At 39.0% G+C, this 16,393-nt stretch overlaps 2 protein-coding genes across 3 annotated transcripts; one reads left to right on the top strand and one right to left on the bottom strand.

Moving 5' to 3' along the window:
* The first annotated feature begins 3,057 nt into the window (after positions 1–3,057).
* LOC126802331 (rust resistance kinase Lr10-like) lies at positions 3,058–5,344 on the top strand. 2 transcript variants are annotated; one of them, XM_050529946.1, is made up of 4 exons: positions 3,058–3,293; positions 3,519–3,883; positions 3,981–4,007; positions 4,100–5,344. In XM_050529946.1, the coding sequence occupies exons 1-4, from the start codon at positions 3,106–3,108 to the stop codon at positions 5,206–5,208; spliced, it is 1,689 nt and encodes a 562-aa protein (XP_050385903.1). In that variant the 5' UTR covers positions 3,058–3,105; the 3' UTR covers positions 5,209–5,344. The 2 variants fall into 2 exon arrangements, with proteins under 2 accessions (XP_050385903.1, XP_050385902.1); XM_050529945.1 differs by having other exon boundaries at positions 3,058–3,883.
* Positions 5,345–6,500: 1,156 nt separating this feature from the next.
* Positions 6,501–7,918, bottom strand: LOC126801570 (cysteine proteinase inhibitor 6). Its single transcript, XM_050528960.1, has 4 exons — positions 7,696–7,918; positions 7,372–7,609; positions 7,146–7,291; positions 6,501–6,764 (listed from the first exon to the last, which is right to left on the bottom strand). Exons 1-4 carry the CDS (start codon positions 7,888–7,890, stop codon positions 6,630–6,632), a joined length of 714 nt encoding a protein of 237 aa, XP_050384917.1. The 5' UTR covers positions 7,891–7,918; the 3' UTR covers positions 6,501–6,629.
* Positions 7,919–16,393: the final 8,475 nt, after the last annotated feature.

The following is a 16,393-nucleotide window of genomic DNA, read 5'->3' as shown; positions in this document are numbered from 1 at the left end:
AGATGGGCCGTCCATTGACTCATGAGGGCATTTATATTTGCTGATTTGTGATTTTTCGTATATATATTGATATGCGAAATATATTTTCATTTTACTCATACGAGCTATAAGCTTACCGGGTTTGTGTTTACAATCCCGGTGCACCAATTCGAAGGTGTAGGGGATAATTCCGTAGGTGTTGATTAGTGGAGATTGAGTGACGATTCCGGAGACTCGAAGTCATTCGTATCCTGCTTGTGGTGAAGTTTTTAGCGTGGATTTGTGTGTGAGAATTGGTGTGGATTTATTTGTGAGATTTGTGAGAGATTGTGAGGATTATTACATTTCCATCTTATGTAATGTTGAATTATAATTTGGATTGTAATAATTGGTAATCTGAGTTGTATTGAGAACTCAGTAATGATCCGCTGTGCATTTTAAATGATTTCGATTTCATTGAAATTGTTTAGTGTTTAACGACTTTGAAATTTTGAGTTTTTAAGCTTGAAATTTTAGGGTCGTTACACGAACCATCCGTACGGATGGATTCGCCCATTCCAGCGACCGACGATATGCAACGACGGCGCGGAAGGTGCCCGTGCTCCCCCCCCTTCTGGCTCTCCTGTCTGTGCCGGCCAGAGCACCATCGGCGGCCCACGGCAGCAAGAATCTGCAAATTTCCAAAAAATTCAAGTTTATGGGAAATTTACAGATTCCGGCCACCGTGGGCCGACGATGGAGCTCCGGCCGGCACAGACAGGAGCGCCGAGAGGGAGAAGCACGGCCGGCACCATTCCTCGTCGTTGTGCGTCGCCGGTCGTTGGAATCGGCGACGTCCGCACTTTGGGGGCGTCCGCCCTCGATCCCCTCCGTATATATATATATATTAGTATTTCATAGATTAACTTCAATTTTTTAGCTTACCACCTAGCCAGCTTTATAGAGTATTGATGTTGTAGCTTAAATGCTCTTAAGAATTCTAAAAGAATAATTGAAGACACAATTTCATAAAGGATCATGACATAGAGAAATAGAAACCTGAAAAACATGTCTGAATTGCATTTGATACTTGATAATAGTTCACTAATAAGCATAGGTGCTTAGTACTTGGATGAGCTTACTTGTTAGTTTGAACATGGCTACTGCATTGCTTTTCAACTTGCTACTTCTATTCAAATTATCAGATATCTGATTTTGCCGTTGGTTATGATCACTCCAGGCTCCAAACCCTTATGGATGATCTGGCAAGAGATCCTATGCAGAAGACAACTGGTCTATTCCTGAGGAGGTACAATGTCATGAATCTGGGTCTGGCCTTACTTCCAATGCTCATGTCGATGGCACGGTGTGGGACTTAATCCCTGGTGTTAATAGTAGTGTGTACCCTCACCAGCGTGAAGGTTTTGAATTTGTTTGGAGTCAAATAGCTGGTAGAATTCATGCTGATGGTGGGGGTGGTTGCATAATATCACATGCACCTGGAACAGGGAAGACACGTCTAACCATTGTCTTTCTTCAGGCATACATGAAATTTAACCCCAAATATAGGCCACTGATAATTGCTCCTCGTACCATGCTTCACACCTGCGAAGAGGAGTTTAAAAATGGGGCTTTGAAATACCCTTTCACAATCTTAACAATCAAAGTTTCTCCGGAAAGGAGAACAAAGCAGCCCTTGAGATTTTGGTTCAAAATATAGGCCAGCGCCATGTCAAAAGTGTTGAAAGTAGTCATTGGTTGAAGTTATATTCCTGGAACAAGGAAAGAAGCGTCCTTGATATTAGTTACAGACTTTTTGAGAAACTTTCTACGGCGCATAATTCTGCAGACAAGAAAGCTGGCCTAGCTATGAAAATGAGGAACATTCTGCTAGATTTTCCTGGTATTGTAGTCTTTGATGAAGGGCATACACCTCGAAATGATAAAAGTCATATGTGGAAGGCTTCATCAAATATCAAAACACATAGACGTATAGTTCTCTCAGGAACTCCTTTCCAAAACAGTTTTGATGAGCTGTACAATAGTATTCAGTAAATTATGAGATGTATATGTGATTCAAAATAATTTGATAACCCTAACTGAGCAACTCTTTAACTTTGCTATCAACCTCAACTTGACTCATAATGGTTTCCACTAAGACACTAATGAACACGAGACTGAGACTGACAGGCAAAACAGCAAGTTTGGAAGTAGAGAATTTTTGGATGTGAAAAAACTTGTAAAAATTTTCAATCTTAATAGATATTATTTCTGTTGTAAATGTTGTCTTCTTTGTTCTTGTTCATATTCTTTCATTGAAAACTTGGTGTACAACATTATATGTTTATATTTCTTTCTTTGGGAACCATGGAAGTTTACGTTTACATGGTTCTGACCATAAACTTCTATTGTTAATATATAGCCTCTTAGGTACCAACCCACTTTAAATGGTTCGGCGAATTTGCAAATCATCACTTTCCGGATCAATAAAACCGTATATTCGGGTAATCCACTTTCTGATGCGGCTTCGATGCAGTTCCGATGTTTCAACATTTCCATATATCAATTTGAATTAGACAACAAGTTACAACTACAACAAAAAATCCAGTATATATATATCAAAATGAATGAAATAAACAAGTAGTCCCCTACAAGATAACAAACAAAGAATTGAACACACAATTGAGCAAGATTACTAAACAATGTCAAATCTTAGTTCTGTTCACTCATCTTCCAGGAAGCACCCATATATCTCGACATGCTAATCTCTTGGGACTCTTAGTTCCACAAAGTTGTAATCAAGTCTCTTGTCTTTTGCACTCAGATATTATTGGTTGCCGTATTCTTACAAGTTATATATATATATATATTCTCGATGCAGGTATCTTTCTATGAAGACTAAATGACTAGACAATTAAACAACCAGTGTTCCTTACCAAAAAATCTCAAGTAGCCAATAAAATGGAGTCAAATTAAATTCGATAACGAATTTGGGACATTAACTGACCCACTTTCACTAATTTACAAGTCAGATCTTTTCCTTGCTGAATAATATATGTGAAGTTCATGTCTGATCACAACATTTCTCTATATCATCTCTGCTTGTGTGGAACTGATGAGGGCAACAAGCTAGACTAAGATTTCGCCATGAGCAAGGTTAGGCTAACCGTTCCACCACGGTTCATTATTGTTCTAGTAGTTCTTTGTTTATGCTGTGTGCCTTGCCGTGCTAAGGATCATCGACGCTACTGTCAGCCCTCGTCCTGCGGCAACATCCGTAATATAAGTCACCCCTTCCGACTCATTGATGATCCAAAGGAGTGCGGCGACCTAAGGTATAACCTGTCTTGTGAGAACAATCTCACTGTTCTGTACTTGTATTCCGGCAAATACTTTGTACTTGCCATCAATTATGAAAACGCCACAATCCAAGTTGCGGATGCCAATGTTCATAAGGGGAACTGCTCTTCAATCCCTCCTTATTCGTTGTCCAGATATAACTTCAGTTATGATGATCCATACAGCACTTATACATTGAAAGGTGCCAATTTGAGGAACAGGTATCGGTTTGAACTGTCAAAGCCTATAATTTTCATGACGTGCGAAACTCGGCTGGAGAATATTTCATCGCTGTATGTGGATACTTCTCCTTGCATTAATGCATTGAGTGGCCATTCTTTCGTTGTCACTGAAAGCATAAATGCATCGGATTTGTTAGATTCATGCCCAATAGAGCTGATGGTTTTGTCATCATGGAATGGTACAAAGGACGTGAACAGGTCCTACATAGACATCCACAACCAGCTGCTCTACGGCTTTGAACTTTCATGGAAGGAAGGATACAGGAGGAGTCCAAATTCATATTGCTACATCTACGCTGATACCAACAAAATTAATTGTTCATCCGGATGGGGGTTACTGTTAGGTGACAACTATCTATCTCAATCTTATTCTTCTGAGACCATTTTAATTTTTAAATCATCACAACTCTCATCAGAACAACTCTTCTCTCTTTTTTGCAGATTCAGGTGCAATCATTCTATATGCAGGTAACGTAAATTAATTAGCAGTAGTCCTAGCACCTGATAAAAAAACTGTTTCTTTTTCTTATTCTTTGATGAGTTATTATTTTCCATTACAGTGATATTGTGGACTGGGACAAAAGTTGTACTCGGAGTTCCCTGTGTGATTGTGCTTTTAATCTTCAAGTTGAAAAGACGTCATTTATCAATGTACTCTGTTATTGAAGAATTTCTACAGTCTCACAACAACCTCATGCCAATAAGGTACTCCTACTCCAATATCAAGAAAATGACCAGAGGATTCAAGGATAAATTAGGAGAAGGAGGTTATGGCTCTGTGTATAAAGGAAAGCTCCGGAGCGGTCGGTTTGTTGCTATAAAGATGTTGGGGAAGTCCAAAGCTAATGGACAGGATTTTATGAATGAAGTTGCTACCATTGGAAGAATTCATCATGTCAATGTGGTCCAACTAATTGGCTACTGTGCTGAGGGATCAAAGCGTGCTCTTATATACGAGTACATGCCAAACGGGTCTCTTGACAAGCACATATTTCCTAAAGAAGGTATCATTTCCTTAAGTTGCAAGGAAGCTTTTGAGATTTCACTAGGAGTGGCCCGTGGAATTGATTATTTGCATCAGGGATGTGACATCAAGATATTGCATTTTGATATCAAGCCACACAACATTCTTCTAGACGAGAATTTTGTTCCCAAGATTTCAGACTTCGGTCTGGCAAGACTGTGCCCATTAGATGATAGCAGTTTGATTCTGACTGCAGCTAGAGGAACGATTGGATACATAGCTCCGGAATTGTTTTACAAGAATATTGGAGGTGTGTCAAACAAAGCTGACATGTATAGTTTTGGAATGCTGCTGATGGAAATAGCAGGAAGGAGAAAGAACTTGAATGCTGTCGCGGCCCATTCTAGCCAGATATACTTCCCTTCATGGGTTTATGACCAGTTCAGTGAAGGAAATGAGATAGAGATTGAAGATGCAACCGACGAGGAAAAAAACATAACAAAGAAGATGCTCATGGTAGCATTGTGGTGTATACAGATGAAGCCTAGTGACCGTCCTAATTCGATGAACAAAGTAGTAGAGATGCTTGAAAGAGAAGTTGAATTGATTAAAATGCCTCCAAAGCCTTTCCTTTATCCACAAGACACGCCAGTTGTTGCTGATGAAGGTGGTTCGGAAATTGAAGCGCGCTCTAGACTAGTTTGAGTTGAGATTTGTATTCACAATGGAGCTGGCATTTGCTGTCATGTAGTAGTCATTAGTTGAAGTGTCCTTCCAATAGTCCGCATATGCAACTCTTGTACAAGTTTTTGAAGGAGCAGGGGATGTCCTCTCCAGTTCATCGTTGTTCTTTATATTTCAATTTTCAATAAAATTTCGCCCATGTTGCGAGGCTTGATTCAACCAAAAAAAAACAAACAAAATAAACTCTTGAACAAATTAACGTCATATGTATAGAGGCTCAAGCACGAGACATTAAGGTCTAACAGGAAAGGTCTAAAGCTTCACTCTGATTGTTTAAAGCATGAAAGAAAAGCTTATATGTAAACATCTAGCAATATTGACCTAGTGTATAATATATGTTACATACAATTCGCTAGAAATTAAACACATGTTGCTTCCCTTAAAGCAATGATCTTGGTTATATCTTGCAGCTTAGCTTCTAGTGAAGCAAGCTTTACCTCATCATCTCCAACCAATACGTTGTTGGAAATTTTTGCACTCCCTGCATTCAAAGTATTGTAATCAGCATGCGACGTCTTCCCTGTACTGTCGGAATCATAAGAATTAGAAAGGTTCAAGTCCATTCTCTTCTTATTTTGTTCACGGTCAGAAGTAGAATGGGAAGTAGTAGCATCTGTGGCATTTCTGATTACCTGGGACGAAGGACTTCGCAAACCTTTATCATCATTGTTCCTCATCGCCACCTTCTCCTTGTATTTTGTTTTTTATAATACGTTGGACTTCCGTAATATCTTGGGGCCATATCTCTGGTTTGGTCTTGTGAGGTTTAAAGATGATCCTGCATACATCGGAACCACACAGTATTGAAAGCTCATCAGCCTTCTTACACAAGTTTCTCTCTCGATCTCGAAGAAGCTTTCGTTTAGAAATTAGAACTCGGCAATAGTTCCATAACCCTGGAACTAGAAACTCAACTCCAAATGTACTATAAACCAGAGGACTACTACCGCCCACCTGAGCTCTTCTACTTAATAAAAAGACGTGGTTTTGTGCATAGTTTCTCAGTTGATGGTTACTCTATACTAGCACAAGTCTTTCACCATTATGGTAAGTTAGAATCAATATCTCCAGCTTCTGGCTTTCCTGACAGCACAAGGTTCCCGATGGCTGAAGGATTAAGTAAGTTACCCAATATGTGATTTGGAATTCATTCCTACTGAATATAGGATTTTCGATTCTAATTGAAGACCCGGCCGGGTAAAAGGAACTGATAAACAGGTCCAGAAGCAGACATTTTAATGCTATACAAGAAATACACATAGAAAGCTGCTATAGATAATAAGCGAGAAGATTGTTCCGGGAGTTTAAGTGGAAATACAAATAACAAAAGCAGAACATGTATCCGGTTCTTATATGATCGGAAGCTAGAAAGCTCTCTATAATCAGTGCTCTGCCTCCATCTGGTTCAGATTGTAGGCACCTTCATTGTTCTTGTGGACTTCAACTTTGTATTTCTCTTCTTTGTCTCCCCTCTTCAGCTTCAGAAGCATGTTAAACTTGGCATGGTCTTCTATCACCTGCCCTCACAATTACAACACGAATAATCAATAATCAGCATCAACCGAAAGGAAGTAATCAAGGTAACAATAGAATCAAGTTACGAATTCCTAGTCAAGAAACACAAAACATTTGGTTCTTGATGGAAAAATCAAATTCCGAGTTTCTTTGTTCTTCTACCATCTACCCAGATTCACCCACATAAACAATTTCACTAAATCACATGCAGTTCTTACATAACAAACATCGGTCTGCCGAGCAGTAGTTATAGCCCCAGCTGCATATATTTACCTCAATTCTATATAGAAACCAACACATACACAACTAGCTGTAAACACAAGTCATAAGCCACCCAAATAATCACAAAAACACGCATTGAAAGGAAGCGCATCACTACTGACCTCAGCCTTAGCATGGACAATCTCTTGCAGCTCATAGGGGAACAACGAATTCGACCTCTGCTGAAGGCTCTTCACAGCATGGTGAGCTGCATCTTGAACTTGAGGATCATGAGGCTGCACATCTTGCCACCCCGGAGCATGCCCACCTGATCACAACAACCCAATTCTCACTCTCACACACTCCATAATTCATAACACCAAAGCTAAACCACAACAGGTCACTCACCTTGCTTAACCCCCAAATCACAAGAGGTAATCAACGGCGCTTCAGAGACAGCTTCAGGTTCATCAGCGTGCTTGAACTCCTGAACCTCCTTAAACCCCAACCAAGGCTTGACCCATACCTTGGCTTCGTAAAGCTTCTTCTTCCCGCCGTCGATGGCCTCCACCACCAGATGGTGCAGAGTGCCAGCCACCACCTGCTCCTTGGCCTTCACCACCCGGACGAACTCCAGCACACCATTCTGCATCGCAAATTAGAATCCAATCCATTTGAATCTCATCGCAAATTAAAACAAACAAACGAAGAGCATGGAATTCAAACAAGTACCTGCTTCTTGTTGTGGTCGTCGACGGCGAAGCGGCCGAGGGACTCGGTTTCGAGGCTGTTCTGGGAGCCGGCGGGGGAGTCGCGGATGCCGCCGAGGGTGGCCATTTCGGAGATTGCGAAGAAGGAGAAAAGGAGGAGAGTGGAGAAGACGAAGGAAGAGGATGAGTTCGAAGAAAATTGTGATTTCGATTTCATATGCTCTGAAATTCGCTCTTCGGGTTGAGACTTGGAGAAGGGTATTTAACTATTTATTTATTTATATGCTTTTGGGTCTCGGTGTGTTTCTGATACGTGTCCGGACACGTGTCGACGCGGGAATCTGTCTTTTGCTTAGTGAGTAAGCTTTTTCTGTTGCTTTTTGTTTTTTGGTATTCTATGTTAATGTGTAAGCTTCCGAAATTCCGTAATATTTATACAAGCATGTATAGTTCGAAGATGGGGACTGATTTGGATTAAAACACTCGATTTGCTCCAGAGTTCAGAGCTATTTATTTTAGGCAAAAATTCTGATTTGTATTTTAAATTTGGTCTTAATTGTCAATTTCAACCCCGAACTTGCATTCCAGTCAATTTACCTCTTAAACTTGGTAAAAATTGTCGATTTATACCCGAAACTTGCATTCGAGTCAATTTACCTCTTAAACTTAGTAAAAATTGCCGATTTGCACCATATTCGTTAAATTTAATGTTTTCAATCCAATTTTAAGTCACATGTCATACATTTAAGGGGCAGTATTGTCATTATATATTTATTCATATTTAATAATGAAATAAATTAATAAAATTACTTAAGAGGAACAGTTGCTACAATGTTTGTTTTTTCGAAACATGTTATTGATTTATATATTTATTATTTTATGTGATATGGTATGTTAAAAGATATTAGAAAAATATAAATAAATAAATACATTGAAAATTAAAAATAAATGTGTGTTCCGAGAGAATTTACTATTCTACCATTGTGTGTGTCTTAGCCTTATTAGGTTTCCTGTTAGAGATAGATTCGCATCTCTGTAATAGATTATGACTCCAAATCCTACGGGATTGTGGTTATGTAATGCCTATATATTGGCCTCATTATCAATCAATAAACGGTTACGTTCTGTTCTATTATGTCGTTATTATTCTCGTTTTGTTGCTCCTCCAACAATGTGTATATATAAAAATATATTTATATACAACACACTATATTTGAATGAGTAGGTATGTTGAATATATAATTCAAAGTAGTGTTAAGTATGTAGAAAAAATATGTAAATAAATAATTTGATTAACAAAATAATCCTCATTTTAAAGAATATTTTATTTGTTTTTAAGAAAAATATAAATAGAAAATGACAATATTACTCCTCATGTGCATAACATGTGACGCAAAATTGGATAGAAACAGTTAAATTTAACGGATGGGGTGCAAATCAGCAATTTTTACCAAGTTTAGGAGGTAAATTGACTCAAATACAAGTTCGGGGTGCAAATTAACAATTTCAGCCAAATTTGAGGTGTATTTTGGTAATTTTGCCTTTATTTTATGACACAAACAAAACAACAAAACGTTTAGAACACAGATTGAGAGAGACAATTATGTTTAATTACGGGAACACGGTGTGGAGATGATTCTTTACACTTCAATTGGGTGAGGGAATGTTATATCAAATGGAGAATTGGAACATTCATCTAAGATGCTATTCACACAGTTGTGTTTCAAAAAAATTGTTCCGAACATAAGTTTTTTCTCTTCTTTTTTTTAGAAAAATAGTGCGTACAAATAGTACAATGAGGGGTATAACGCCTAAACCTAGTTTTGACCATATGTTACGTGAAGTAAATATTATTGTCTATGTTCCGGGAGAATTATTATTCTATCATTGTGTGTGTCTTAGCCTATTTAAGTTTCTTTATTGGAGTATATTATGCTTTATGTAATAGATATGATCGAATCTCTGATTCATCGGGGTACTTCATATGTAATGCCTATATATATACCTCATTATCAATCAATACAAGAGTTACGTTGGGTTCTATTACGTTGTTATTATTTTCGCTTTGTTCCTACTCGAACACGTTATGAGCACTTTGTTCTACAATGTCTGAACGGCCACCACCAGAAAAATAAAACCCTAGCCCTAAAATCTCCCCCCCCCACCCCCCCCCCCCAGCAACCTCCTTACATGTATTGCCGGAAAATTAGATTAGAAACCGACAAATTATCGTCGAAAAAAATTCAGATATCAAATCTGCTATGGACACCCAATTTTCTTCTCTGGGCAACCATTGACCTGCAGCAGCACCCCGTGTTGGTGACCCGCTATTGTTGCTACTCCGACGTACATCTTGTTTTCCCCGACGCTTTGTCCTTGGGATCCAAAACTGACGTAGCTCCTTCAAACCGAAGCAACCGAGGGCGTCTTGTTGGATCCGGAATCGTCGCCGCCATCAAGCAAACCGATGATGCCCTTTTCCGACATCCTCCCCAGTTTCTCACTCTGTCGATGGTTGTCCGTGCAGACTGCGCCGTTTTTGATGTCACGCAACCTAGTCTTCCCAACATCAAATTACACCGAACGATGCCGGTGACGAACTTCGTATGTAGCATCTACCAATCCGCGTCTGCGCTGCCCCTACCCGGATTTTTTGGATCCGTCTTGAGACTGAACCCGACCCCACCCAGCAGCCTTTTGGGCCTTAGGACATCCAAACCCAATAGCCTCTCTTGGCTCCTTTTTATTTTCCTATTTATTGATTTGTTTCTATGCACGTTTACTCTCTAATTATTTTTCATGTGTTCGTATATGAAAATGATCAATCGCGTACCATTGTGATGACATGCATGCCAGAGATGGATATTACTCAAGAGCTTTTTATGCCATCAGTACGAAGATCAACAAGGATTAAGAATTCATCAAGCAACTTTCTTGCATGAAGATAAATTTGAAGACTATCTCAAATTAATGCGGTTTATTTGGCAAACCACCAAGTAAGCTTTTCTTAAAGTTAGTGCTTTTGAACATATATATAAAATTATCGGGCGCTATTAGCCTTCTTCATGTCTCTTTTCCGGTTTTTCTTATAACGCCATTGAGACCAAAGAGGGATATGATTCCCCTCTTCGTCGACGTTTTTCGTGTGACGGTCCTGGGGGAGTCACGTCATTACTTAAAGGGAATAAATTGATTTCGTGTGGTTGTCTGAGTACACTGTTATTTTAGGTGCAATCATGAGAATCACCATTATGCATCGATTATTTTGTGACCATATACATCACAACCCCTTCTTATTCCTATTACATACTTGAATTGTTTCGTTTATTCGAAACCAATACAATCCTCGTTTCTTGTGGATGCGTCGCCATCGTGACAGTTACTTGAATTTTTGAGTTTTTTTTAACTTATGTCTATAAACGATAATCCCAAGGTTTACGTACTCATTTATTTATGTTGAAATTCATACTACTCTGAAGCGGCAATATTTGCCGATAAAAGATCTCAAAATTCTATGGGACACACTTAACAATGATTCAATAAACGTCTATGACGTTGTTTTACCAGAGTTGACCTTAATGCATGCTCCACATCCCAAGAAACACATGTCATTTTTGGCATCTGTACTTATATCTATTGAGGGAACTTTAAAGATGGAAACGTAACATTCTTCAATTCTCAAGTAAGCAAATTTTTTGAGCCTCAGGCTAAGGCGCCACCCGATCCGATATGCAAGATTTAGTTGCTACGGACTTTTGATTAGTCAATCTATTTGGACTATGTTTTCTGCTTACTATTTTTCAAGTATGACGTTGGCATTGCCATGTTTCTTACTCGAATTTAGCTTGTTTGTATTGTATTAAAAGTTGTCATATTCAATAAAATTTCTCGATTCCTTGTTTACAAGATGATCTCGCGAGAATTGTATTTGCCTTAAACCTAGTATGAATGGTCAACGTATGCAACTACACGTGGTTCTTAAACTGGCCGCTTTTGGGTTACATGAGACCCAAATAATACTACATTGTAAATATGACACTTAACATTTGGAAAACGAACCTTGGAATGTCAAAATTTGACATCGTTATGATCTTTGGCGTTTTCGATACGTTTCCAAAACGTTTTGTCGACGTTTCTGGCCATTTGGCCACCTTTCGGCCTTTTTCCGACGTTTCTGGTATTTTTTACCCTTTTCTCGTTGTTTTTCCGGCATATTTCCAACATTTTTTGTTGAAGCGTTTTCCAGCCAAAGTTTCATTCGGTTTTGAGTTATTTGGATATGGTTTTCCGGTTTTCTCCAAGTCGTTTCATAGCTCAAACGATTTTAAAATTATTGGTGACCACCCGCACCAATTAGATGGTTTTTACCACCCCAATTGTTTGGTATTCAACTGCTCCAATACCATGTTTTTCTAACTCTTAAGTTGAAGAATGTAGTCATATTTCCATGTGATACACTTGATGAGATTGTCATTTTATTTTGATCCTCGTTTTGCAATATCCTACTGCATATTGTTTAGAAACGTTATGACGTTGACTCTCTTAAATTTATTATGGGAGAGTCTCCTGGAAATGTCAAGTGTCTTGTGAATTGCGTAACCACCCACCTTGTCGTACGGCATATGTAGTTGTTTTATGGATCTCGTGGAGATTGTGTTTTATATCTTCGTGCCTTGCTAAGTTTTAAAAGGCCATACATGCCAATAATAAATTTTCATCTTAATGCTTGTGTTGAGAATGAAGAGGAATATCTTTGTGTTAACTCTGCAAAAAGCAGGCTAGCACCATATCTTAGAGAAGATGAAGAGTCTCGGGAATGGTTTGTATTTTACTTCCATTCGAATTTTTGAATCATATGCGGTTGAACGACACTTTTGTGATTTGGACTCTTATATGCGTTGGCATGCCTGTCTCGGACATCCTGGACGTGATATGATGATTAGAATTCTTAAGAATTGACATGGTTATCCATTTTTCAAGTCTCCGAAGCGATTGGAGGACCACCTCACCCGTGCTACACACGTTGAGGCCGTGCCTATCTGTACCCTTCACAGTGAGGCCAAACCTGCCCCTCTCGCAGCTCCATGACATTCAGGCCATCGGTGGTGGCATCCTCTCCTTTATAGGAGCTTGTGATGCCTCCCATGTTTTCTAATGCCTCCATGGCAATCTCTGATGCACATCGCTCATTTTGCAAAGCTTGTTCTCTTGCTAAATTTTAAAGAAGTCTTTCATTTGCTAAGGCTTCAACCGAAAACACTCCATTCTTACAATGTATTTAAGGTGACATTAATGGACCCTATCCAACTGAATGCGGACATTTTTCGATTTTTTATGATATAGGTTAAGAGCATAGACGCGTTGGTCACACGTCGCTTTGCTACCCACAAAGAATGTTGCATTACCTAAGTTTTTAGCTGTGATCATCATACTACGGGCTCACCACCCTTTTCATCTTCTCCAATCTTTTTCGATTAGATACTGTTGGAGACTTCACCTCCAAGACATTTGAAAATTTTGTTTTGCATGTCTACTGGGATCGTCATTGAACATATAATTCTTCATGTTCATTTACAGTACGATCCATCAAAGCTCGGACTTGGTTATGGGTACTAACCTGCCACTAACCTGCCGGTCTTTGCATGGAGATATGTAATGTTGCATGCATCGAGACTTATTCAGACCCACAACTAACCAAGCGTTTATGTGCCTCTATTTTCGTATCTCAATGGGTCTACATGAAACGATTAAGTATTTTGGTTGATTATGAATCACCAACACTTGTCCGATATTTCCAATCTACAACCGTGAATCTCTATCATGCGATATCCGCAGATGGTCACTTTGATGAGACATACTTCTCGTCGTTAAGGGGAGATATGGAATGCTCCTATTCCGGTTTTAATGCTAGGAATTAACGTGGTGTGGCACTATGTCTCATTAAGATCTCGCATTGCTCTGAGTAACCAAGAAGTCCAAGGCATTATCGACCTCTAGAAAGTCAAAGATTCGATGCTCAATCACTTTACCAATATTGCAAAAGTGACGAGATCACACATAAATGTTGTGATGTGTCGGTAAAATTGGGACTCTCAGAATATGGGAGAATTTCATATGACCTGGTCCTAACACCGTTGGCACCATTCCAAACAGTGGGAAGGAAGCCGGCAATGGCACCATCATACGCTGTGGTGTTGTCGGCGCCCGTGGTATTGCACTACAAAACAAGGGCGGCAAACGCAAAGATAGACTAGTAAGGGTCATAGCTTCGGTCTTGGCTCCTACCTAGATGAGAGGGAGACCATTACTCTCTGGAATCAAAACCAGAAAGAAGCGAGGTGCGTAGGCACAAGTATTTGACCTATCATCAAGAGATATTCTCTGAACATGTCTATCAACTAAGTTTATGTCGGACGCTACAGACTCCTTTTGTTGATATCAGTGAACAAAAAAATCTCTCAATTAATCATATAAGCGCGCGTATGTTTAAATGGATTGATCTCCATGATTGATGATGTATTCGCTTATGCTCTTATTCCATTGTAAAGTATCAACAATGAGCAACGTGACCGAAGTGGAAAAAATCAATACAGACAAAACTAGACTTGTTAAGTTAGTCTTTGTTCGTAAGTATAATGATGAAGTCATACAATATTTGCAGAACTTATGGCGCAAAGATTGTCTCATTATCCTAGTATTGGCTACGATAAGTTATATTATCTTGTTATGGACATAATTGCTTTCTGCTACTTGATCAGTAGTAGTGTCCATGAAAACTGATTTGCAGCATATGATAGTGGTCATAACATATTTGTAAAGGGATCTTGACGCAGATATGAAAGTGCCCGAGGGACCTTAAATGCCTCCAGACCACGGAGAGCTTATGTAATCAGATTGTGATGTTCGAGAGAACGTAATACAATCGGTTGCAAGAACTCATACACATACGTGTTCATATGAAAGCCCATTTTGGACTCTCTATTCCGTCTAAGTTAAGATGATGAAGATGTTCAATGAGTTATAGATTTATACATGTAAGTGTTGTTAGGACACTATTGCTTTCATTATGATGTGATCAACTATGCGCTTATGCATTTTCATTGGACTTGCATTGCTCCTTTGACATGAGTTTTAGTTCTACACTTAGTGAACCAACACAAATCATATCCACACCAACGCCGCCAGCAGTTCCAGCAACATCAACGTACGCCTTGATGTAGCAGTCGACACTGGAAGCATAGAGGATGCATACGGTTTCGTCTCGGACCAAAATCAGTCATTCATTGGTCCATTCCCACATTCCTTTGTGAAAGACACATTGAATGTGACAAATCAGAATATGTCCAGTTTCGTATGTCAACTTCAACGAGACCTACAAGACAGCTCACTCAATGAAAATGGTGAGTTTGGTACCGTTGGAAAGGTCTATGTGTCTACTTTCCAGGGACACCAACCATTTGTTCATAGCTATCGTATTGCGTGAGTTATGGCCGTTGTAGCAAAGTAGGACAGTTCTGTCTGAGAATTTGCAAGTCAGTCAACTTCGACAGAGTACTGTGAACTTCTCCGATCAAATTAGGTTGTGAATATGTCACTGGAAAGCCACAGGTGTCTACTTTCCAGAACATTTTATGGTTCACTGATACCTATTGTACGAAGAAGTTATGGCCGTTTAAGTGAGTGAAGGGTCATTCTACCCGAGAATCTGAATTTCATTGCAAACTCTTGTTTTAAGTTGTTATGCAATCATGTTTCCTAAGATCTAAGTTTGGCTAAGTAAAGCATATATGATCTAAGGATGTATAGGTAGATTAATGATTAATCATTAGTCCAAGACTACTTTTGAGAAACATGTAATGAACGTTGTATACGTTGTTCTTTGTACTCCATGATTATGACACTAATTAGAGGGAGTTGTTTCGTAGACTTAGGGGGAGTCTTCCTCACATGATGCTATCAAATGTAGACGGTGCGTTGTGCTCTTTTTCTCTTTCGATCAAACTTTTATTTTTCACTTAAGAAGTTTTTATTTTGCTTGACAAGGTTTTTACCGAGGCAACGTTATGTGCACCATGCAACCTACACATGTGACACAAGTGGAAGTGTTATGAGAGAATTATTATTATATCCTTGTGTGTCTTAGCCTATTTAAGTTTCCTTATTGGAGAAGATTATGCTTTATGTAATCGATATGAATCCATGATTCATCAGGATACTTCGTATGTAATATTTATACATAAGTTTCATTATCAATCAATAAAGAGTTACGTTTTGTTCTATTCTCGTTTCGTTCCTACTCGAACAATCTACTATTTTTCTGTAAAATAATGTCTTTCTAATATCATGAAGACAAGAAACAAAAACAAAAAATGGCACAGTAAAATCCATGTGAGGTACGCCGTCCACATGAAACATGTAAAACTACTTCCGCACAGTTTGTGTGAATGCTATGAGAATGTTGAAATCGTTTTGTCCTCTTAAAAAAATCACAAAGCCGGTAAGTAAAGATCTACTGGGGGTTGTAGGGGTCTATTGAGGGGCAATAGGGTCTATCCGGGGACAAGAAGGGGTTTTAGTAGTATCACTAGTTCAACGGTCAACAATTGCCGGAATCCGGTCACTGGCCGCCAACGGGTAAAGTCTTGCCTCGACAAAGGTTCACTGTGGGTTTATTAAATTAAATTGACTGAGGGTACAATAGTTTTTTCTCAGATTTTGAG

Source organism: Argentina anserina, chromosome 7, assembly GCF_933775445.1.
Source record: "Argentina anserina chromosome 7, drPotAnse1.1, whole genome shotgun sequence".
Classification (NCBI taxonomy): Eukaryota; Viridiplantae; Streptophyta; class Magnoliopsida; order Rosales; family Rosaceae; genus Argentina; species Argentina anserina.
The sequence above is the reverse complement of the archived record's forward strand: the minus strand, read 5'-3'. Positions and strand labels throughout refer to the sequence as shown.

Excerpts from the sequence above, each read along its gene's own strand:
- LOC126802331 (XM_050529945.1), top strand. The coding sequence starts at position 3,106 with ATGAGCAAGGTTAGGCTAACCGTTCCACCACGGTTCATTATTGTTCTA. Across the intron at positions 3,884-3,980 it reads CGGATGGGGGTTACTGTTAG|ATTCAGGTGCAATCATTCTA; the intron begins GTGACAACTATC and ends TCTTTTTTGCAG. Across the intron at positions 4,008-4,099 it reads TGCAATCATTCTATATGCAG|TGATATTGTGGACTGGGACA; the intron begins GTAACGTAAATT and ends TTTCCATTACAG.
- LOC126801570 (XM_050528960.1), bottom strand. The coding sequence starts at position 7,890 with ATGAAATCGAAATCACAATTTTCTTCGAACTCATCCTCTTCCTTCGTC. Across the intron at positions 7,610-7,695 it reads ACGACCACAACAAGAAGCAG|AATGGTGTGCTGGAGTTCGT; the intron begins GTACTTGTTTGA and ends TTTGCGATGCAG. Across the intron at positions 7,292-7,371 it reads TGATTTGGGGGTTAAGCAAG|GTGGGCATGCTCCGGGGTGG; the intron begins GTGAGTGACCTG and ends TGTTGTGATCAG.